The sequence below is a fragment of the Pipistrellus hanaki genome, assembly GCF_964339955.1.
Source record: "Pipistrellus hanaki genome assembly, chromosome: 16".
Lineage (NCBI taxonomy): Eukaryota > Metazoa > Chordata > Mammalia > Chiroptera > Vespertilionidae > Pipistrellus > Pipistrellus hanaki.
In genome coordinates, this window is record NC_140518.1 from 2,494,936 (window position 1) to 2,516,430 (window position 21,495).

Genomic DNA, 21,495 nt, shown 5'->3' on the forward strand with positions numbered 1-21,495 from the left:
AAAAGTTGGGATGTCTGCGGAAACCGGTTTGGCTCAGTGGATAGAACGTCGGTCTGTGGACTGAAAGGTCCCAGGTTCGATTCCGGTCAAGGGCATGTACATTGGTAGAGGGCACATCCCCAGTGGGGGGTGTGCAGGAGGCAGCTGATCGATGTTTCTCTTTCATCGACATTTCTAGCACTCTGTACCTCTCCCTTCTCTCTGTAGAAAATCAATAAAATATATTTATTTAAAAAAAAAAAAAGTTGGGATTTCTGGTCACCTTACCATTGATAAGTTTGTGTTGGGTTCTTTGGTGTAAGTTAGGTTTTCAGAGGTTACAAAGGTAAACTTCACCTAGTCTCCTCTATAATGATGAAGATCGAGTAGAATGAACCAGACTTTCCTATTAGAGGATCCTGATCCAAGTTTTTGTAAAAGTGCCCTGAGCAGGACTCCGAGTTTGAAGTTCCATGGGAAACTCGTGCTCTTTGTGACGGAGGAAAGTTGATTCTTCCTCAGGTGCCTGGAGCGCTGTCTCCCCGTTGGGTATGTGCTGAGGGGTACTTCAGTGTTTGAACCTTAGTGGCCTCCGGACACTTGGCCCCAAAGCCGTGGGGCTGTCCTGTTCTTGTTCTCAGGGCGGGACATTCCTGCGGTATCAGCCTGCTCCAGCACACTTCCGCTGCGGCATTAACTGTGTTGACACGTGCGCTGAGAACTCGATGCCAGGAGTTCCACGTTTTCTCTCTGGAGGCACTTTGTAATTCCTGGAGTTAACGTGTTAGCTCTGAATCCGTGCCTTTCTTCAATGAAGGGCTTTGGCTGGAGAAAGAACTGTTCAAGTTCACGACCCCAGAGTTCCCTGGGGAATGCTGCTCAGTCCGTTCCCCTTTCTCAGTCCTTTCCATCCATCGCCTTAGGAAGGGAGAGAGCAGACACAGATCTTCCTAACGCGGCTGCTCTTTTTGCACACCTGGAGGCCTGCCTGATGTGAGCGGCTGCCTTGAAGCAGCAGCTGCTCCTGCGGATGGAGAAGGAGCAGACCAGGAAACGGATTATCCCACCTGAGAGCAGGAGATTTTTGTTTTTTTAAATATATTTTATTGACTTTCTACAGAGAAGAAGGGAGAGGGATAGAAAGCTAGAAACATCGATGAAAGAGAAACATCCACCAGCTGCCTCCTGCACACCCCCACCAGGGATGTGCCCCGCAACCAATGTACATGCCCTTGACCGGAATCGAACCCGGGACCCTTCAGTCCGCAGGATGACGCTCTATCCACTGAGCCAAACCAATTTCGGCAGAGCAGGAGTTGTTTATTCTCCTGATGCCCAGAAAGGTGTTAGTCATTTTCATGGAGTAACACCGAGATTTCAACTAATTGAATGTTTACTACTCAATATTTTACTTGGAGGATTAGACCAAGTCATTTTGACTAAAATGATTTTTTCATTTTTAAAATGGTGGTGGTGGGCCAAAACCGGTTTGGCTCAGTGGAAAGAGTGTTGGCCTGCGGACTGAAAGGTCCCAGGTTCAATTCCGGTTAAGGGCATGTGCCTTGGTTGCGGGCGCATCCCTGGTGGGGGGTGTGCAGAAGGCAGCAGATCGATGATTCTCGCTTATCGATGTTTCTGACTCTCTATCCCTCTCTCTTCCCCTCTGTGAAAAATCAATAAAATATATATTTAATTTAAAAAAATAAATAAAATAAAATGGTGGTGGTGGTTTCTCACAGCCAGCGTGCCTCAGTGGTTGAGCATCGACCTTTGAACCAGGAGGCCATGGTTCGATTCCTGGTCAGGGCCACTGACAGGCCCAGGTTGCAGGCTCGATCCCCAGTGTGGGGCGTGCAGGAGGCAGCCAATCAATGATTCTCTCTCATCATTGGCATTTCTCTCTCTCTCCTGTCCTCTCTGAAGTCAACAAAAATGGTGGTGGTGGAGTTTAGCTTTTAGCTGTGCGTACTTATTAAATATTCCAGTAACTATTTCTGTGGTCCATGATAGTAACAGAATTATAAGGAATCTTCTGAGTGAATTACCAGATGTTAGCTGTTGCAGGCCGGCACATTCCTAGATTCTAAGGGGTTTTGTTTGTGTGATTTTCCCTTAAGTGAACCATTCATTACTCCAGGAAACCATGGAAAACTGGAAGTGATTTTAAGAAATCTGAACCAGCCCTGGCCAGGTATCTCGGTGGTTAGAGCATTGTCCCGGTAGGCCAAGGTTTGTAAGCTCAATCCCCAGTTAGGACACATGCAAGAATCAACCAATGGATGCATAAATAAGTGGAACAAACAGCAAGTCAATGGTTCTCTCTCAAAAATATTTTTAAAAATTCTGAACCAAAATAAGTTATTTTGCCACAATACTCTTGACTTTCATAGATTAGGTAACAAGTCTTCCACATAATATTCAGACTGCTGACCACTTTGTGAAAACCATTTATTTACAATTGCTGTGGATTCAAGGATGGGACCTGCATCCCTTGGCATGTATAATTTCTTTGCTCCCCTTTTTTCCTTTTACTTGTGGTTTGAGTTTGGTTTTTCCTGGACAAGTTGCATTTGGCTTGCATTGTTGCCCTGCCTGGCTGGACATTCAGCGGGGACAGGAGTACAAGGTGCCCGGATCCATAGCATGTCAGTGGCAGTTAGACAGCGGTGACCCACCAACACTGGCCTCCGGGTAAGCCAAACCACTAACCCTTTTTTCCTTTGTTCAGTCGAAAGACCCCTAATAAAACCTGTAATTAACACAAAAAAGTGTTGTGTGTCTTTTTTGGTGATGGTATTGCAGTGGTCGGCAAACTGCGGCTCGCGAGCCGCGGTTTGCGGCTCTGTTGACTAATGAGTTTGCCGGCCACTGGTATTGGCTTTCATTCTGGGGTTGCATCGTGGATTTTAATTTAACAGTTAGGTCACAGCCACTTCCCTAAGCTTTGGGATGTGGGATAAATACACAATTATGGCTAAACGGGTCAATCTTCTAAACTTAACACGTTTCCCACGCCCTCCCACTCACGATTCAGCACACAGGAGAGTGCTCGGTCTTAAAACTCAGATATATTCGCCTTGGAGCCAGAGGGGCCCTTTTCCCAAAGCGGCGTTGAGGCAGCTCCTAGCAACTGCCGAGTGGTGACCCAGGCCGGGTTTCGACTAACGGCCGCGCAGGGGGAACCCTGGGAAATGTAGTTCATCTTAGCGTCCCTTGGTCTCTTGGTCCCGGCAGGTGAGCGGGGCGCAGACCACAACTCCCAGAATGCCTCGTGCCTCGTCTTTCGAAGTCCGGGCGACCGCGAGAGAGGCGTCGACTGGGTTCCGAAGCGGAGGCCGGACCGCGCTGGGCGGGGACCCTGGGCTATGGCTCGCCCAAGTCCCGGGGGCTGCGCCTCCGGAGGGAAGGGCGCGTAACCCGGGGCATGTCAGGGGCTGGGAGGCTCATAGGCGGCGCTGGGGTGGAGAGGGGCTGGGGGCGCGGAGGGGCGCGGCCGCTCGGGGCCGAGGGCATGGCCCCCGGAGGGCCGGTGCTCAGGGGCAGGCCCGGGATTTTCAAACGGCCGCCGACCAGATGGTGCTCGTGGCCTCCCTCTCAGGGATCCCCGCGGCCTGGGGGGCGGTCCCGACCCCCGGGAGTGGCCGGAAGGGCCTGGATGCGCTGCGAGAGGAAGCGCGTTTGCACGTTTAGGTCGTGAAATGGCCTTCGCGGAGGAAAGAGACACGAGCACTCCGAGGGGCCCCTGTGTGTGACCTCAGATAAACTTTGCATCGAATCACAGGACAGGCCGGCAGCGGAGACACAGCGATGGCCCCCTCCGGCCCCTTCCCGGGCGGCCCGCAGGTCGGTCCCGGGCGCGGGCCGGGCCGGGCCGGGCCGGGGCGGGGCGGCGCCCGGAGGAAGAGGGACCCTTCTCGAGCAAACAGCCCCCAAGTGGGGCTCGCGGGGCTCGCAGCTGGTGTGAAGGGAGAGATTCCCACGTGTGACAGACACTGTGTCCTGTCAGGGGGCAGCCAGCACCCAGGCCGCTGTTTGTGCGGAATGCGTCCCAGGCAGCCTGGTGCGGCCCGGGCAGGGGTGCTGGCCACAAGGCCGGGCCCCACTTCCTTTCTGAGATGGCACCTGCCGTCTGGCATCCTCCTTCCGCTAAGGGAGGCGGAAAACTGCACTTGGTTCGAGTCCACACCAGCTCGTCAGGTGACGAGAGCACTTGGCTTCTCACCTGGATGCCTCCCCGTGAGGAACGTTTAGTTGAAGGAAGTAGGTTTCGGCCTCCAATGGGCAAAGTGAGGGAGCCGTGACAGGCCTGGGATACGAGCGTGACTCAGTGGCACGTTTCTGAGCAGCCCCTGTGATCGTCTGCATCAGGGAGCAGGAGCCTGACGCGGGCAGAGTTCAGATGAGTTGGATCGCGCTGTGAGGAGCCGCACGCAGCCCCCGAAGCCGTGAGATGGTAGGCAGCGTGCAGGGTGAGGCGCGTGGCATGTGGACCTGCCCCACCCCAAGGTGCTGCCTGCACGGAGTGCTGTGGGGCTGGTGGCGGGGACCCGGATGTGGTCCCTGGAGGAGAATGATGGAAGTCGCATTGGTCTCTAATTTTAAAAAAATATATATTTTATTGACTTTTTTATGTAGAGGAAGGGAGAGGGATAGAGAGTTAGAAACATCAATGAGAGAGAGACATCGACCAGCTGCCTCCTGCACACCCCCCACTAGGGATGTGCCCGCAATCAAGGTACAAGCCCTTGACCGGAATCGAACCTGGGACCCTTCAGTCTCCAGGCCGATGCTCTGTCCACTGAGCAACACTGGTTTCAGCTCGAAATGAGCTTCTTGTTAAGTTCGGAGCAGGCATGTCTCGGGCCTCTGCATGCCCCGCAGGAAGCATTGTGAAGCCCATGGCTGGGGTGGAGCTGGGCTGTAGGACAGGGGGAAGCATTCTGGCTGGGAGGGTTTGCCAGTGGCATCTGAAATTCAGGGAGAAGGAGAGGCTTCTGCCGGAGGCGGAGGGGGCGCCCCCGTGGCACCCCCGGCGTTAGTGGGGCCGTGTCCATGCTCGGAATGAGTGTGTTCTCGGAAACTCTGGGCAAGCAGGGCGGGCTCGTGTGCTCCTTTGCCAAAGGCAAAGCGTTTCGTCCTGTGTTCTCGGCTTCCACAACATTCTTTGTTTGATTTCGTTCTCCCATCGTAGGCACCAAAGGCCAAGAAAGGATTGAAGGGTGAGTGGAGAGACGGAACATCGCCCGTGAACCAGAGGAATCCCCCCACCTTGGTCCCGATGTAACTTACATGTGTCTGTGTCTGAATGTCCCCGGTGGTTCCCCCATAAGCCCAGGGGCAGCTCTGGTCCTCAGGGGACTCCTGATGCTGCCTCAGTGGCCCTTGGCGTAATTCAGAAGTACACGAGGGATGGGACTGGGGAAAATCCCCTCACTGGGGTGTGTACCGGAGGTACTAGGTCGGGGTTAGGGTGGGGAAGGCCCTGGAGCTGGATGGGGTTCCCACGTGCCCCCGGAGAAGTGGCCGAGGAGGCGTGCCCCAGCCCGGTGCTGGGGGAGGGGTCTCGGGGGAAGGGCTCTAGCGGGCTGTTGGATGAAAGACTCTCCTTTGTGCCTGTAAACCCGGACGCTTTTCCCAAGGACACGCTGGCTTTGCTCAGAGCCTGGAAGGCTGGCTCGGTGGCCAGCGTGTCACGTACACGTAGGTTCTGCTGGAAACCTTCCCGTCGTCCTTCGGGAAAGTTGTTCTCAGTCCGCCCTGGGGTCTCCACAAGGCGATGGGACTTGTTGCCGGGGAGTTAGACGACGTCTCGTGGCCAGTGAGAGAGAGCGAGGCCCGAGGCCAGCGTCTGAGGCCCCGAGGCCCCGGTGAGGGCTCCGGGACCGCTCCTTCCGCCTCACGTCGGCCGCCCCTCTGCTCCAGGCTCCATCGATGACGTCCTTGAGGACCTCCTGGGGGATGAGAGTAAGTGCCCCTTCCCAGAATCCCCTGGCCTAGGCTGCTGCTGCTTTAATGGAGATGCGTTTCACATAGAATTTTCTCTTCTAAAGGGTATGTGTAAGTACATTCACAGGGTTGTCCAACCATCACCGCAGTCCAATTCCATCACCCCACAGAGAAAGCCCAGGCCCATCGGCACTCAGCCTCGTTCTCTTCCCCCAGTCCTGAGCAGCCGCGGGCCTTTCTCTCTCTACGGACTTACCTCTTCCGGGCACTTTATATAAAATGCATCCTGTGGTGTGTGGCTTTTGCCTCTGGCTTCTTCCATGTACCAGGATGTCTTCGAGGTCCCTCTCTCTGTTCCTCTCCATGGCTGGGCGATATTCTGCTGTGCAGACACGCCGCATTTGTTCATTCAGCCATTAGTTGATGGATCTTTAGGAGTTTTCCACACGTTCCTAGGCTGTTAGGAATAATGCATGAACATCCACATACAAGTTTTTGTGTGGATGTGTGTGCTCAGTGCTCTGGGGGTATAAGCCTGGGAGTAGAATTACTGGGCTAGACGCTGACCCTGCGGTTAGTTTTTGGAGGCACCTGAGGCCCCCCCAGCCTACTCTGACAGCGGCTGCCCCATTTCCCGTTCCCCAGCGGTGGGGGCGGCTCGGCTCTCCACACCCTTGTCCGTCTGCTGGACTCAGCCCTCCTCGTGGGGGTAAAGTTGCATCTCATCATGGTTCCGATGTGCATTTCCTGTGGCTGATGGTTCTGAGTGTTCATTGGCCATTTGCTTTCCTCTTTGGAGAAGGTCATTTCTTGGCGCATTGCCAGCGGCTCTTGTTCTGGGCGCGTCTCTCACCCCGTGTGTCCGTGTTCGCGGTTCCGAGGAGCAGGGCTTCAGCGCCACGCAGAGCACCCGGGCAGCGGGGCTGAGGTCCCCTCCTGCCACCCACCGAGCACAGCCCCTGGCTCCCGCCGACAGCCGTGGGCCTGAAGTGCATTGTTCTTCCTGCTTTTCCATGGGGGTGGGGCGGGGCTTTTCATGTGTCACCAGTTGGCATGTAGGCTCAATGCCCCGCCCCATTCAGGCTTTGTGGGACAGAGCTGCTGAGGAACATGGGGATTACATGGGAAGGGATAACATGGGAGCTGCCTGTGGGGCCCATCTCCTTCCTCCATCGGGAGGTCTGGGAGCCAGCTTGCTGGGGGACCCGCACGCCTTCCTCTTCACTGCGGTTCTCGCAGCCCAGCGACATCTCCTCTGATTCCTTTCCTTCCAGTGACGCTGCCGGAGAAGCCTGTCAGACTGGCGCCCCGGGCCAGAGAGAAGGCACGCCCTTCCGCCAGGGCGAGGACAAAGTAAGCAGGGCCTGGTGCTGGCCTCCACCGCCCCGCCCGCCCTGCCTGCCACTGACCGGTGCCCGCTCTCAGTGCCAGCGTCTCCTCTCCTCCCTCAGCTCCTGGGCAGGGAGCAGCCTCGCAGGGAGCGGGAAGAGAGTGGAACTGGAGGGCAGATCCTGGCCGCGGTCTCACTACACCTGCTGCCTTCTGTGTGCCCGGGGCAGTTCCTGAGCCCCTCTGAGCCCAGAGGCCTGCCCCAGATCAGTGGTCGGCAAACCGAGGCTCGTGAGCCACATGCGGCTCTTTGGCCCTTTGAGTGTGGCTCTTCCACAAAACACCACGGCCTGGGCGAGTCTGTTTTGAAGAAGTGGCGTTAGAGGAAGTTTAAGTTTAAAAAACGTGGCTCTCCAAAGAAATTTCAGTCGTTGGGCTTTTGGTGTTTGGCTCTGTGGACCGATGAGTTTGCCGACCACGGCCCAGATGGGTGCTTTTCGTGGTTTGTTGGGGTTCTGACAGTTGAGCGGTAGGAGGGAACCTTGTCCGTCCGTGTGTCCCCTCCCCCCCATTGTAGCTAACACAGATGTTTCTCTCCTGCCTGTTGGGTTTTAAGACTTGGTTTTGAAGAGGCTCTACTTTTTTAAAGTAAAAGTCAGGGCACTGGAGCCTGGGAGGCTCCTCTCGGCAGCTCGTCCTCGGGAAGAGGCTCGGGCGCTGGCCTCCAGGCTGGCCCCTCTGCAGCCACCGGCGCCCGGAGCGGTGCTCACTCCGCCCCTTGCAGGTCCCTCCTGGAGCAGCAGGCCTTCGGCACCATGGCCGACCCCGCGGGAGCTGAGGCCGAGGTGAGCCTGGCCGGCCCTCCTCCCATCCCTCCATGGCGCCCCAGAACTGAGCGACGGGGCGGCCTGGAAGGCGGAGCTCTGAGGCCGGGAGCGGGCTTCCCGGGGGGCGGGGAGGCAGCGCTCTCTGGGCCCCACCCGGGCCGGTCCCATCAGACAGCACCCACGGCCGCGGCGGGCTCCGAGTGAGCCCAGGGCGAGCTCTGCTGCCCACAGAAGCGGGGCACAGGGACGAGGGCCCGGCTCCCAGGCCCTGGACTAACACCCGTCCTTCCCCCCTGGCCTCAGGTCTCCGACATCTCAGAGGCAGACCCGCTGGCTCTGCTCCAGGCCATGAAGGTAGGAAGCGACCTGTGCCGTCTGCGTTCTGGTGGCCATTCTGGTGGCCATTCTGGTGGCCGGGGCTGGGCTGGGCCGCCGATACTTCCTGCCACACCGTCAGTCCCCTCTCACATGGCGTTTGAGCCCTTCGCCGGGCAAGAATGGAGCAGCTGCCCTCTGCCCCTCTGGGGATGAGTCCGGTTTCCTGGCTCAGAGACTCTCGTCAGGCCCAGGCCTCTGACATGGCCACCCCCACCCCCACCCCCACTCCGAGCCTTCCCTGGCTGCATCCCTCCCCCACCACCTGGTGGGCAGACGGGAGACCATCTCCTCTGGAGCCGGCTCTCAGCTCCCACCCGCCGAGTCCCCTTCCGCCCAGCTGTCCTCTGATAGGTCAGCACCCAGGCTGGCCTTGACCCTGCCGTTGAAGGCACCAGTTCTCAGTGCTGGGTCCGGAGGCCTTGGCAGCTGAGCGCGTGGGTCCCTCCCTCCCCCGCTTCTCCAGGATCTGGACGAGATGGACGCTGACCTCTTGGGCCTGAAGAAGTCTCCTCTGGCCCCGGGCAGAGGCGCCGCCAAGGGGTCTGGGAAACAGGAGCCTAGCAGCCCCCAGCCGGCCGCTCCGGCAGCCCGGGAGGAAGGTGCGGCCACAGCGCCTCCGCCGGGAGGCTTGGGCGCGGGAGATGCTCGGACGGGAGCTCTCCTGCCCCTGGTTGGCGAGGCCGGAGCTGACTGTGTGTGTGTGTATATGTGTGCGTGAGTGTGTGTGTGTGTGTGTGTGTGAGTGTGTGCATGTGAGTGTGTGCATGAGTGTGTGTGTGAGTGTGTGTGTGTGTGAGTGTGTGCGTGTGTGTGCGTGTGAGTGTGTGTGTGAGTGTGTGTGTGTGTGAGTGTGTGTGTAAGTGTGTGTGAGTGTCAGTGAGTGTGTATGTGTGTGTGTGCGCGTGAGTGTATGTGTGTGTGTGTGCGTGTGAGTGTGTGTGTGTGAGTGTGCGTGTGAGTGTGTGTGTGTGTGTCAGTGAGTGTGTGTGTGTGTGAGAGTGTGTGTGTGTGTGAGTGTGTGTGTGTGTGTGTGTCAGTGAGTGTGTGTGTGTGTGAGTGTATGTGTATGTGTGTGTGAGAGTGTGTGTGTGTGTGTGAGTGTATGTGTATGTGTGTGTGTGTGTGTGTCAGTGTGTGTGTGTGTGTGTGTGTGTGTGTGTGTGTGCACGGTGGGAGGGGACAAGCCAGCCTCCTCCTAGGGCTGTCCCCGTCCCTCTGCGCCCAGTGGCAGCTCCTGGAGGAGCCACCTGAGTGACGCGGAGTTGTGTGGCAGCCTGTGCAGCCGCCAGGCCGTGTCCCTGGACGCCATGTTTCCGGCCAGAAGCTGTGCGGACAGGGAGAGCAGACACAGCCCATGGCTGAGCCACGGCCAGCCCTGAGCTCACCTGGGAGCAGGCACAGCCCCCGCCAGCCCCGGCCGTGACCCGCCGTCTCTCTGCAGGCGACGCCATTCCCACCAAGAAGCCCTCCCCCTCCCCCAGCAGCTTCGGGCATCAGCACAAGAAGTTTTCTCTCGAAGGTACCAAGCTTCCAGCCTCGCTCTGGGCACTCCAGCTGGTGGGGGGGGGGGGGACGGAGTAGCCATGGCGACACAGACTTGCCCGCAGCCCAGGCGCTGTGCGTGTCAGACGGAGCAGGGCTGGTGCCGTGTGGTCTCACGCGTCCAGGGCGGACTGAGGTGCTTCACCGGGCATGGGGGGAACTTGTTTGCAAAGAATCCGGAGCCTTTGTAAAGCGCAGGGAACCTTCCCTACACAGGTGTCGGACTTCTCTTCCGATGCCGGCTCAGGGTCTGGGGTCACGGCCAGCCTGGCACGGTCACGCTGGACCTCAGGCCCAGGGCCCTGTCCGCCCCCGCCTGCCAGGAGCCCGCTCTGTGTCCGATGCCGAGGGGCGGGGTGGGGGGAGGGAGGCCGCGGCGGCCCCAGCACAGCGTCGGTCTGAGCTGTGCTCCCCCCAGACCTGGAAGACCCGCTGGCAGGCCTGCTCTCCGACGAGGACGACGGGACCGCCAAGCAGCTGCCCGGGACGGAGAGCAAAGCGGCTTCCGGAAAGGGCCCGGCCGCGGCCAGAGACCAAGGTGGGGGCGGGGGGCGGGTTCTTGTCCCGGGAGGAGCAGGGGCGGGTGCTCCGGTGCAGAGCAGAGGCCTGCCAGGCGGGGACCGCAGGCCTGACGTCCAGAACCCAGAGATCTTTCATCCTAAGAAGCGGGGAGGCGGAGGGGGGAGTCTGGGAGTGGGGTGGGGTGAGTTGGGGGTCAGGTCTGTGGCAGACCACTGAGGGCGGATACCGGGCACTGCCCTGCGCTGTCTCTCAGGTCCCTCCATTCCTCTCACTCCTGGGGACACCCCTGTCCGGAAGAGAGAAGAATCGCTCTTTGACGATGATGACGACCTCATGGCCGCCCTGGGGTTTGGAGACAGCCCCAGAGGGGAGAGGAGGCAGCCAGGTGACCAGTAAGGACCTTCAGAGGGCAGCGTCCCTGGCCGAGGCTGGAGGGTGGGTACGGCGTGCCCCGAGGAGCCCCCCGTGTTCACGTGCCAGCTGGTCCGTCCTGCAGGGAAGGGCCCCGCCCTGCGCGCTCCAAGCTGGAGGAGCTGCTGGGCCGAGGCGCTGCCCCCACACAGCGGGCTCGTCCAGGCACCGGGGAGCCCCTGGAGCTCAAGCTGGACAGGAGGAGCCAGAAGCCACAGGGTGAGGAAGCTTGTGGGACAGGGAGGGGGGCCCTACAGAGGTTTTACCCCACCTCTAATAAGAACGAAGCTGTGCACCGGACCCACACGCTATGCCTGTTTACAAAGGAGACTGTGTCCTGAGATAATAATTACCGCGTCCCTCCTGCTGCTTTTCCTTTTTCGGCATTTCATTGATAAACACGGGTCACACCTCACTGCATCCTCTGCCTGCGGATAGGAGCAGCTCAGTGTGCAAACCTCGCAGTGCCGCTCACAGTGTCGCCCAGGGATTGGCGCGTTCTCGTTCCACACGCAGCTCATGGCCTCACCAAAAGCCGTGGCAGCTCCCCTCAGGCTCCCGGCGGCTCCCCGTGGCTCCCGCCGGCTCCCCGGGGGCTCCCGCCGGCTCTCTGTGGCTCCCGCCGGCTCCCCGGGGCTCCCAGTGCTGGTCGGGTGACACCCAGCCGCTCGCCTGCACAGCCTTACTCGCCGCGCTGCCAGGACAGGGCCGCTCCCCTGCCCTAGGTCACAGGCTCCTCCGTTCACAGACACAGAAGACGCCTGGGCCGACGAGGACTTCACCTTCGGGGCCTATCAGCCCACCGTGGGCTCCTCCGAGGGCTGGCAGTGCCGCCGGCAGCCGGGCAGGTAGGCGCTCGCCCCACGCTGCCCCGCAGGGGCTGGGCCCCGGTGTGAGGGCAGAGGAGGCCGCCGTCCCGCGTGCACAGGCCTCGGGGTAGAGGCGCCCCGGCAGGAGCCAGGGCCCAGTTCCCTCCCAGCCTCCGCAGAAGGAAGAGCATTGTCTGGATCGGGCTTTTCTCCCAGTCTGTACTTTAAACTTCGTGTTTAAAATAACCTCAAGCTGACAGGAAGGCTGTCAGAGCCACCCAGAGAACTCCCTCCTGCCCTTGCCCGGCTTCATGTTGCTGTCATTCCGCCGTGTGGCCGTGGTGCCTCCTTTCTCCCCGGATAGCCCTCCGTGCCCGGAAGCACCCTCCCTCCCTGCTGCCGGCCCGGCACAGGCAGCGGCAAGTCCAGGCGCCGGGCACCAAGTGACTGCCCGGAAACCACTCGACCGGCTGCTTCCCTCTGGCCGGTGTGCCTGGGCTGGCGTTGGGCCTGGTCTGCACTGGCATTGTCCCGGTTCCTGCGATGGCTTTAAGGTGTCTGTGCCACCCGCTGCCCCCGGATCCGGTGCGAGCACTGTGCTCACAGGCCTCAGGCTGTGCCGAGCCCCTGGCGGTCACCCGCCCACAGCAGGGGGCACGGCCAGTGGGGGCTTTTGGGACAGGCTGCTTGCCCTGCCCTCGACCCCTCCTCTCTGTCTTGAAGCAGGTTCTTTGCAGAAGATGGCGTAGACCGCAAGGGAGAGCCAGGCTCCAAGCAGGCCGCCCCCGCAGCAGCCAGCCCCAGCCCCCCCAGGAAGGGCGGCGCTGACTGGCTGGGCCTCAAGGACGAAGACGAGGACCTGCTCCCGCCCTCTCCCACCGCAGAGCCCCGCAGGAGAGGCCCCGCACTCCCCGCACCCTCCGGCCCGCGCTCTGCCCCCGCTGGGCCGCCCCCCAAGGGTGCAGGTCCCCCTGCCACAGCCGGCCAGCCCTCCCAGCCGGGAGCGTCTGCAGAGGAGGAGGAGGAGGAGGAGGAGGACTGGCTGAGCCATGCCTTGTCCCGGAAGAAGGCCCGCGGCCTGGCCAGAGAAGAGCGTGCTGCAGCCTCTAAGGGCCAGGTCCCGGAGGGGGCAGCGGGCCGACCCCCTCCCAGCAGGTGCGGCTCGGGCTGCTGTCTCCGGGGTGGGTGGGGGGGGGGGGGCGGGTGCAGAGCGCCACCTCCTGCCTGTCTTCCCTCCTCTTGGCACAGGGGCTCGGACTTGGCAGGAGAAGGCCTCGGCCAGCCTGTCGCCAGCGCTCCAGGGCCCGAGCCAGCGGCTGCTGGAGGGACAGCAGGGCCAGCAGCACGAAAGCCGCCCGCCCAGCCTGCCGCCTCGGGGTACGTGCAGCCAGGCCTGGGGGTGAGGAGAGGGCTGGGCCCAACCTGGCCTCCTCCTGACAGCCCCAGATGAAGGCGCCTCTTGCAGTCGCCATCTCTGCTCACGGAGGCCTCCCTGTGGGTGCAGCCAGGCCCTCCCGCTGAGGCCGTGACCAGTTTTCCTTTCCCGCCACCCCCACTGTGTCCGCAGGGCCCCCGGGACTTGGAACCCGGCCACCTTGGCCCTCGATGCAGGCGACTCAAAGAAGGACACAGTCCCTGGAGACCTCCCCGGCACTGGTTTGTTTTCTGCTTTGGGGTGAGATCTGGGCAGAAAGAGGCACGTTGAGCTTCCTTCGGGGGGCGCACACACGTGCACACACACGCACATGCACACGCATACACACCTGCTAGAGGGACAGAGACAGACCGTGGGCCTCCGTGGGCCTCGGTCCTGGTCAGTTCTCTGCTGTTTGTTTTCAGAGCCTGCAGTGCGTTTCCCGAGCTCCCAGGACCCCCAAGGGCTGGCTGCGCCCGTCCAGGTAGGGAGGTGGACAGAGAGGCACTGGTCTCAGCCCCAAGATGCAGGTCCCGCGCAGAGGCGGCGGCAGCGGGTCCACCTGGTGGCCTGCAGATGTCAGCGCACCGGCCCTCCCACCCCGTTCCCTGCAGAGCCTGGCCGGGCAGAGCCGGTGCCAGCTTGCCCGCCCCAATGGGGAAGTGGAGGTGGTACCAGGCGGCGTGGCCAGGGTGCTCCCATCCCCATCTAGAAGCCTCCTCTCTCCTGCCCCCGCCCTCCATGCCGCCACTGCTTCCCGGGTGCGGCGTCACCTCTGACCCCGAGGAGGCCCAGCCACAGGAGCAGGCCTTTGGCACTGGGGTTGGCAGGCAGGAAGCAGGAAGGCGCATCGTAGGCTTTGGTGGTCACTAGGCTGCTGGGCCGAAGCGTTGGTCTCGGGGTCTGCCTGCCTGGAGGATTCTGTCCTGAGGAAGGAGGGACTTCCTCCGAACCAGACCTGAGTGACCGTGTGACGCTCCGGGGCCCCTCCTCGGCTTCTCGGTGTCATGTCCTTGCCCCCTCTGCAGCCCCCGGTCAGGTGCAGGGCTGAGGGGCCCAGTGAGCGGAGGGCCCGAGGTAGCTGAGCTCTGCTGGTCCCTGCCCCTGCCGACCCTGGAGCGTGTCTCCTTCGCAGTCCCTGCTGCCGCCGCCCCTGACACAGAGCCTGCCGCCGGGCACAGGGTACCAGCAGCAGCTCCTGGCTGCCCAGCTGCAGCTTCAGAGTGGCACCGCCCAGCTCCAGGCTGAGCTGCTGCAGAGCCAGGCCCAGCTGGCAGACCTGGAGGCCCAGGTGAGGGTCTGGGCCGGTGAGGGTGGAGGCAGGGCTGCGGGGGGCAGGCGTCGCCGTGTGGGCCGGAAGCTTCCCCAGGGACCTGCGGGGCCTGCCGCCCACCCCACGCCGTCCTCTTGCTGCCTCAGGTGCGGAAGCTGGAGCTGGAGCGGGCCCAGCACAAGCTGCTGCTGGAGACTTTGCAGCTGCGACACCAGGCCGACCTGGAGCTCATCGAGAATGCTCACAGGTACCCTGCCCCAGCCTTCGGGGCTCCCCAGGCTCCTGCCTGCCCCAGCCGTGTGCTCGGGGGTGTGGGGGTGAGGGGACCCTTCCGATGGCCGCCCTCACCTTCGAGCCCCACAGCTGGGTGTTCCGTTGGCAGAAGCCGCATCAAGGTGCTGGAAACTTCCTACCAGCAGCGGGAAGAGCGGTTGCGGAGAGAGAACGAGGAGCTGTCTGCCCAGTACCTGTCGCACTGCCAGGAGGCCGAGCAGGCCCGGGCCGAGCTCACCGCCCAGCACCAGCGGCGCTTGGCGGCCGCCGAGCAGGAGAAGGACCAGGAGGTGGAGCGGCTGCGGCAGCTGCAGCGGTGAGGCCCGGCCAGGGCCAGGCGGGCGGGGGAGCGGGCTTCTCGGGTGGCCAGGGCAACCCCAGGCCGTGCCTTTGAACCGAGGTGAGGGCCCAGGCAAGCACACTGACCCATCCCACCATCCAGAGGGGCATCGCCCCTACAGAGGTGGGAGTGGGTACCCACAGGGCTGGTTGGGCCGGGCCTGGCAGCAGCAAGCAGGCCTGTCAGCTCAGCCCAGGTCAACCCACTTGCCGGCTGGGCCTCTCAGGTCTCGTTTCTAGACGGACCTGGTGCGGTTTGCACCGTGTGCCTGGTTGCCTTTCGGGGTGAGAGCCAAATGAAGAAAAGGCCCATCGGAGCTGGCTGATGGGCCAGGGTCCAGGCACGGCTGTCTTCTCCTCCTCGGGAATGACAGCAGAACATCCCTCAGAGAGCGGATGTGGCATTGGGCACCCAGGCAGTGAAGGCTGACAGCGGGGAACGGGGGAGGTCGGGGAGAAGGGAGCCGGAGCACTGGCTGGAGGCTCCTCCCCGGAGGCTGCACAGTCCGCCCTCCCGGCTGCAGGGCCTCCATCCTGGAGATGCGCAAGGACCACGAGGAGCAGCTGCAGCGGCTGAAGCTGCTGAAGGACCGGGAGATCGACGCCGTCACCAGTGCCACCTCCCACACGCGGTACGTGTGAGGGCCGGGCCCTGCCGGCGGGGCGGTGCCGGGGGCCCCAGGCCAGCGTGACCGGATCGTCCGCAGGTCCCTGAATGGCGTCATCGAGCAGATGGAGAAGTTCTCCAGCAGCCTGAACGCGCTGTCCTCCCGCGTGGAGGCCTCGCACCTCACCACCGCGCAGGAGCGGGAGCTGGGCCTCCGGCAGCAGGACCAGCAGCTCCGAGGTACCACGTGGCCTGCCTCCCGCCCTGGGCTCGGGGGCCGGGGCGGACACTCAGAGCCCTGTGGTGCCCCAGCACTGCAGGAGCGGCTGGGCCTGCAGCAGCGGGATATGGAGGAGGAGCGGAGCCGGCTCCAGGAGGTCATCGGGAAGATGGAGGCCCGCCTGAGCGAGCAGAGCCGGCTGCTGGAGCAGGTGGGCCGCCCTGACCCCGCGGGGCCGGGCTCCCAGGGCCCCAGGGAGCTCCCCGCCGGGGCCTCGGGCCTTCTCTGCAATGTCTCCTCCCCTTCCTGCCCTGGCCCCCCATCCCACCGCCGCAGGTGTCCTCGCACGGCCGCCAGCCCCCCTGCCCAGCCGCTGACGTCCCACTGGCTTTCCAGCCACTTGAACCTGTCATGGCTGCTGGGCCTGTGACCTTGGGAGAGATGTTGAACTCCCTACATAGCTTACGGATAAGAGGGAGCTGTCGTCTTTAAAAAATACCTGTCTTTTTTACCATGTTATTATTTCACTGAAAGAGATTAAACTACATGAAACAATAAAGAAAAAAGTGAAAACTACCCACTAGCCAGAGAGCCTTGGCACTGTCCCCGGTGCCTGAGGACTCGCAGTGTAGACAGAGAGGGTCTGTGTCCTGGGCCGTGCTTACTCAGGCCTCACTGGGCACCTCGGGCCAGGCCGCCCGCTTCTCACCTCACGCTGTGTGTGCCCTGCATCCCTGGCACGTGCAGGGTCACGCCCACTGCTCCTCGCCTGCTTGGCTGATGGGAGCCGAGGCGAGTGCTGTCCATGGCGCTTCAGAGACCAGGGGTGCTGCTGCCTCCGGAGCTCCCAGCAGAGGGCCTGAGCCTCGGCCCTGAGCCTCGGCCCTGGCGCGTACCCAGGGTCTGCCTTGTCCTCCTCACGCCCTGGCCTTGGAGGGGGAGGTCGGCGAGTCCCCCTCGTGCCCTCGCCTCGCGCCTCTGGAAAGGAAATGTTTGTGACGTGTGTGGGAAGCGCAGGTGGCTTTGCACAGCGGGAGGCCTGGCGGGGCGTGGAGCCGCGGGCTCACTCTCCGCCCGGCCTCAGGAACGCTGGCGGGTGAGGGCTGAGCAGTCCAAGGCCGAGTCCGCGCAGCGCGCCCTGGAGGAGCAGAGGAAGGTCACGGCCCAGCAGCTGGCCATGGAGCGGCAGGAGCTGGAGAGGGCCAAGGTGAGCCAGCCACACCGCTTCCAGCTGCCATGCCCGCCCTGATGCCCGAGGACACTCACCCCTGACCTTGGCCCCGTCCCAGAGCGCCTTGCTGGAGGAGCAGAAGGCCGTCATGCACAAGTGCGGGGAGGAGCGGCGGCGCCTGGCGGCCGAGTGGGCTGAGTTCTTCGCGCAGCAGAAGCTGAGTAAAGAGCGGGCGGAGCGAGAGGTGGAGCGGGCGCTGCAGGCGGACGCCCAGCGGGAGGGCACCCTCATCAGCCTGGCCAAGGTAGAGCCAGGCCGCCAGCCCGCCCTTTCCCTCCGGCCCTCACGCTGCTCCTGCCTCAGGCCCGTCCGCTCAGCACAGGGCACAGCAACAGCAACCCTAACAGTGACAACTCATTCTGCTGTGCTCCTGCTTCACGCACATGCTCAGTCAGTCCTTATCACATCCCCATGACTTAGATATAAAAACGGCTCAGAGAAGCTGGGCCCGCGGAGGGCAGCACCGAGGCATGGCCCTGGCCTCCCTGACTGGTTCTGGGACCCCCGTACCCCACCCCCTTCTCCCAGAATCAGGATCAGATGGAGCCACAGCAGTGAGGCGGGCGGGCCAGGGGCTCCTCCAACCCCGAGCAGAGCCCAGTTCCGCTCCCGGAGGACACGGCAGTGAAGGCTTTGCCATCTCCAGGAGCAGGCGGAGCTGAAGATCCGGGCAAGTGAGCTCCGGGCCAAGGAGGACCAGCTGGCGGCCGAGAGGGAGGCTCTGGAGCGGGAGCGGGAGGAACTGCGGCGGGAGAAGGAGAGGGTCCGCGCCGCTGCCCTGCACATCCGGCTCCGCTCCGAGGAGGTGGAGAAGATGAGCCAGGTCCCGGCGGCTCCGCTGGGCGGTGGCCGGGCTCGCAGCGCCCTGTCCGCGGGCCGCCTGGCTGACCCCGCGTCTCCCGCAGGTGGCCTCGGAGAAGTACCAGGAGGGGGAGCAGGCTCTGCGGGAGGCCCGGCAGGTGCAGTCAGAGCATCAGGCCCGGCTGCAGCTGGTGCGGCAGCAGGTGGAGCGGCTGCAGCAGCAGGAGCAGCACATGCAGCAGGCAAGGCCCCCCCCAGCTCCTGCTTTCCCAGGCTGGCTCCACCGACCCCCACCTTCAGACCCTCACAGCTATGTCCTTCTCTCCGCGGACGGGGACAGGAGCACCTGAGTCTGGCCCAGCAGAGGCTGCAGCTGGACCACGTTCGGCAGGACCTGCCCTTCGGCCCCGGGAGGCCACTTGCCCAGGCCCCGGGCCTGGCAGCGTCCGGCACGAGTGGTGAGTGGCCCCCGGGTGGGCAGTGCCAGGAGCATCCTGCCACGCCTCCCTCCACTCAGGTTAGGGGCCAGCTGGTTTAAAGTGACCTCGTTCATATGTCTTTACACAGTAATGCGTGTTCATTATAGAAAAATGCATTGGGAAATAGAAGAAAACTTTTAAAATAAAGTGTCACTCTTACCCGCACGCTCTAGAGACAAGCACTTTTAACATTCTGGCGCGTGGTGTTTTAGACTGCGTGTGTGTTTTTAAAAACAAAATTGACATCACGTCATACACTGTTTTGTACCTGGGTTTTTTTATTTGGAAATATACATACAGGACATGCTTTCACATCAGAAATTAAACATCTAACCATAACTTCTAATCAAGGTAAGTGTCCATTGTGAGGCTGTTCCATGCTGTTAACGGTTTTCTCCTGGGTGGCTTTTTGTCACGGAGATAAACAGCATGTCGATAAACAGCATGTCCGCGACAGGCTGTGCGTACAGCTCTGCACTTCCGCCTGGCTATTTCCCTCGAATAGGTTCCTAGAATTAGACTTGCCAGGTGAAGTCCCCGGTGGAGAAGGTGGGGCCCGGGTGCACCACCCGCAGTGGTCAGCAGGCCCGGGAGACAGGCTGTGGCCGCCTGTCCTCCCGCCCACGTGTGGCCCCTGACCCCCTCCGCAGCCTTTTCAGCCATCATGGCTCCCGCTCCCGCCAATCCTCAGGGCCCCCAGCCCCCAGCCACCCTGGGCTCCTCGCTTCTCCACGCCAAGCTGGTGCTGATGAAACACTCAGCTGAGCAGGTAAGCATCCCATAGCGAAGGCGGAGCCCCCCAGGCCTGCCACTCCCCCTGGACCGGGGTCCTTGTGGGCACCTTGGTAACAGACCACCCAGGGCAGTCAGAGAGGAGCGCGTCCCGGCCCTGAGGAGGGCTGAGCGCACCCCGGAGGGACATCTCAGGCCTGTCCTGTAGGCCAGGTTCTGTGCAAAGCCATTGCTTGTGTGTGGCCGGCTGTCCCTCACGGTGGTAGCAGTGACAGCTCCTGTGTCCAGGCTCTGTACTGGAGCCTTCCTCTCCCAGCCTCCAGGCAGGAAATGCTCTCCTCCAGTTTACAGACAGGCTTAGAGAGTGACGTCATGTGCTAGCGAGTGGCCTTGCCAGAACAGACCTGGTCTTTCACTCCAGTGCGCCTGCTCCTCCCAGGCCCCCTTCGGCTCACGGCTGCCCAGAGCCAGGGAGTGAGTGGGGAAGGGCCTGAGTGAGGGCTGGCTCCCGAGCACCCCGGGATCCACTCACGCAGGCCCCGAGGCTGTGAACAGGGAGGGGCCAGAGGGGGTGCTCACCCAGCTCTGCCTTTCAGGACCGAGACTTCCTGGAGAATGAGGAGTTCTTCCTGGAGACCCTGAAGCAAGCCTCCTACAATATGACATCCCACCCAGCCTGAAGGCCCTGGCACTCTGTCCTAGTGCCCCTGCTGCCAGCTCCAGGGAGGGGGTGCCGGGAAGGCTCTGAGATGCCCAGGGCCTGATAACAGCTCTTCAAGTAGCCAGGGTACAAGGGCATTCCGACCACGCCAGCCTCGGGTTTGCTGAGTCTCTCTGCCCCCAGACACTCAGCTTCAGCTTCGGTTCTCTGGACCCCTCCCCTCGTCGGCAGGCAGGTGGCTGAGGGGTCTTTTCACCTGGGCCTCTTCTGAGACGGGGTCTTCTCCAGGGAGCAGCCTCCTGCCCTCCCGCCTGAGACCAGCAGAGACCGCACAGGGCCCCTCCCTAATGGGATGTGGAGTCGGACCACGTGTTTTGAGGGCCTCTGTCCTGCTGGCCAGGGGTGGGGGTGCAGGGGCAGGAGAGAGGTGGGAATCGCAATTACTTATAAATTACTTGGAAAGAACGTGTCCTGGTGAGCATGGAGGCAGTGGGGCCAGCGGAGTGGCCCTGAGCAGGCAGTTCGTGTGTCTGTCGCAGACTGCTTCGGGGGGAACTTATTTACCAACAATCTACAGCCTTCATCTTGGACCCATTAAATTGCTATATGTTTTTAATCCAGCTGCCTTTCATTTCTTGCCATATTTGATTCAGAGATAGCCCTTCTCTTTCTGTTTTCCTCTATGTATGTATCCACAAACAAAGCAGAACATTGATTTGTGTGTTTAAAGATCTCTCTAGCCCTGGTCAGTGTGGCTCGCTTGGAGTGCAGTGGTTCCATACACTGGAAGGTAGAGGGTTCAGTTCTGGTCAGGGCTCATGTGGGTTTGATACCTGGTGCATGCAAGAGGCAATAATCAATTAGTGTGTTCTTGTTTTTTAAATATAATTTATTGATTTTTTACAGAGAGGAAGAGAGAGGGACAGAGAGCTAGAAATATCAATCAGCTGCCTCTTGCACACCCCCTACTGGGAATGTGCTGGCAACCAAATTACATGCCTTTGACCAGAATCAAATCTGGGACCTTTCAGTCCGCAGGCTGACGTTCTATCCACTGAGCCAAACCAGTTTCGGCTCAATTAGTGTTTTCATGTTTGTCTCTCCCTTCCTCTCTCTAAAATCAATTTAAAAATACCTAAAGTTTAAAAAAATATCTATATGGTATTATCCTATCCGGAAGCTCATTCAGCTGTCTGGTCTAATAAGCATACTATGCTTTTATTATTATCTATACTAATAAAAGGGTAATATGCTAATTATACCAGATGTCTTCCAGACGACAAAGCCACAGTGGTGGGGGCCGAGGCAGAGGTGGTTAGGGGTGATCAGGCAAGCAGGGGAGGACAGTTAGGGGTGATCGGGCTGGCAGGGGAGGGCAGTAGGGCTTAACCCAGCAGTCAGACATACCTGAGGGCTCCCAGACTGTGAGAGGGTGCAGGCGGGCTGAGAGATCCCCTCCCCCCACAAGTGCACAAATTTTGTGCCCCGGGCCTCTAGTATTTATAATAGCAATAAGCTTTGTTTTTCCACTATTTTTTTTTACATTTAACCTTTCATGCAGCTGCAGTTCATTAATTTTAACTGCTAAATACTATTTCATTGTTTGAATATACCACAATTTACTCATTCTTTTGCTCTGCTAATGGGCATTTAGGGTGTTTACAGTTTTATTGGGATTTTATTGTAAACAATACTGCCACGACAGTGCTAGGCATGCCTCCT

At 60.8% G+C, this 21,495-nt stretch overlaps 1 protein-coding gene across 13 annotated transcripts; it reads left to right on the forward strand.

Annotated features, from left to right (window-relative positions):
* Nucleotides 1-3,273: 3,273 nt before the first annotated feature.
* On the forward strand, nucleotides 3,274-20,389 carry FBF1 (Fas binding factor 1). Of its 13 annotated transcripts, none has more exons than XM_084861889.1 (30): nucleotides 3,274-3,387; nucleotides 3,761-3,822; nucleotides 4,348-4,432; nucleotides 5,171-5,198; nucleotides 5,902-5,943; nucleotides 7,200-7,278; nucleotides 8,039-8,099; nucleotides 8,385-8,435; nucleotides 8,923-9,058; nucleotides 9,901-9,978; nucleotides 10,420-10,539; nucleotides 10,777-10,915; nucleotides 11,020-11,153; nucleotides 11,683-11,782; nucleotides 12,467-13,120; nucleotides 13,311-13,399; nucleotides 13,583-13,641; nucleotides 14,293-14,448; nucleotides 14,577-14,677; nucleotides 14,813-15,019; nucleotides 15,567-15,674; nucleotides 15,750-15,889; nucleotides 15,962-16,080; nucleotides 16,954-17,076; nucleotides 17,159-17,344; nucleotides 17,747-17,923; nucleotides 18,006-18,143; nucleotides 18,242-18,359; nucleotides 19,031-19,149; nucleotides 19,709-20,389. In XM_084861889.1, the coding sequence occupies exons 3-30, from the start codon at nucleotides 4,430-4,432 to the stop codon at nucleotides 19,790-19,792; spliced, it is 3,549 nt and encodes a 1,182-aa protein (XP_084718015.1). In that variant the 5' UTR covers nucleotides 3,274-3,387; nucleotides 3,761-3,822; nucleotides 4,348-4,429; the 3' UTR covers nucleotides 19,793-20,389. The 13 variants fall into 13 exon arrangements, with proteins under 13 accessions (XP_084718015.1, XP_084718013.1, XP_084718014.1 ...); XM_084861887.1 differs by lacking the exon at nucleotides 4,348-4,432 and having other exon boundaries at nucleotides 12,467-12,898; nucleotides 12,992-13,120; XM_084861888.1 differs by lacking the exon at nucleotides 4,348-4,432 and having other exon boundaries at nucleotides 12,470-12,898; nucleotides 12,992-13,120.
* Nucleotides 20,390-21,495: the final 1,106 nt, after the last annotated feature.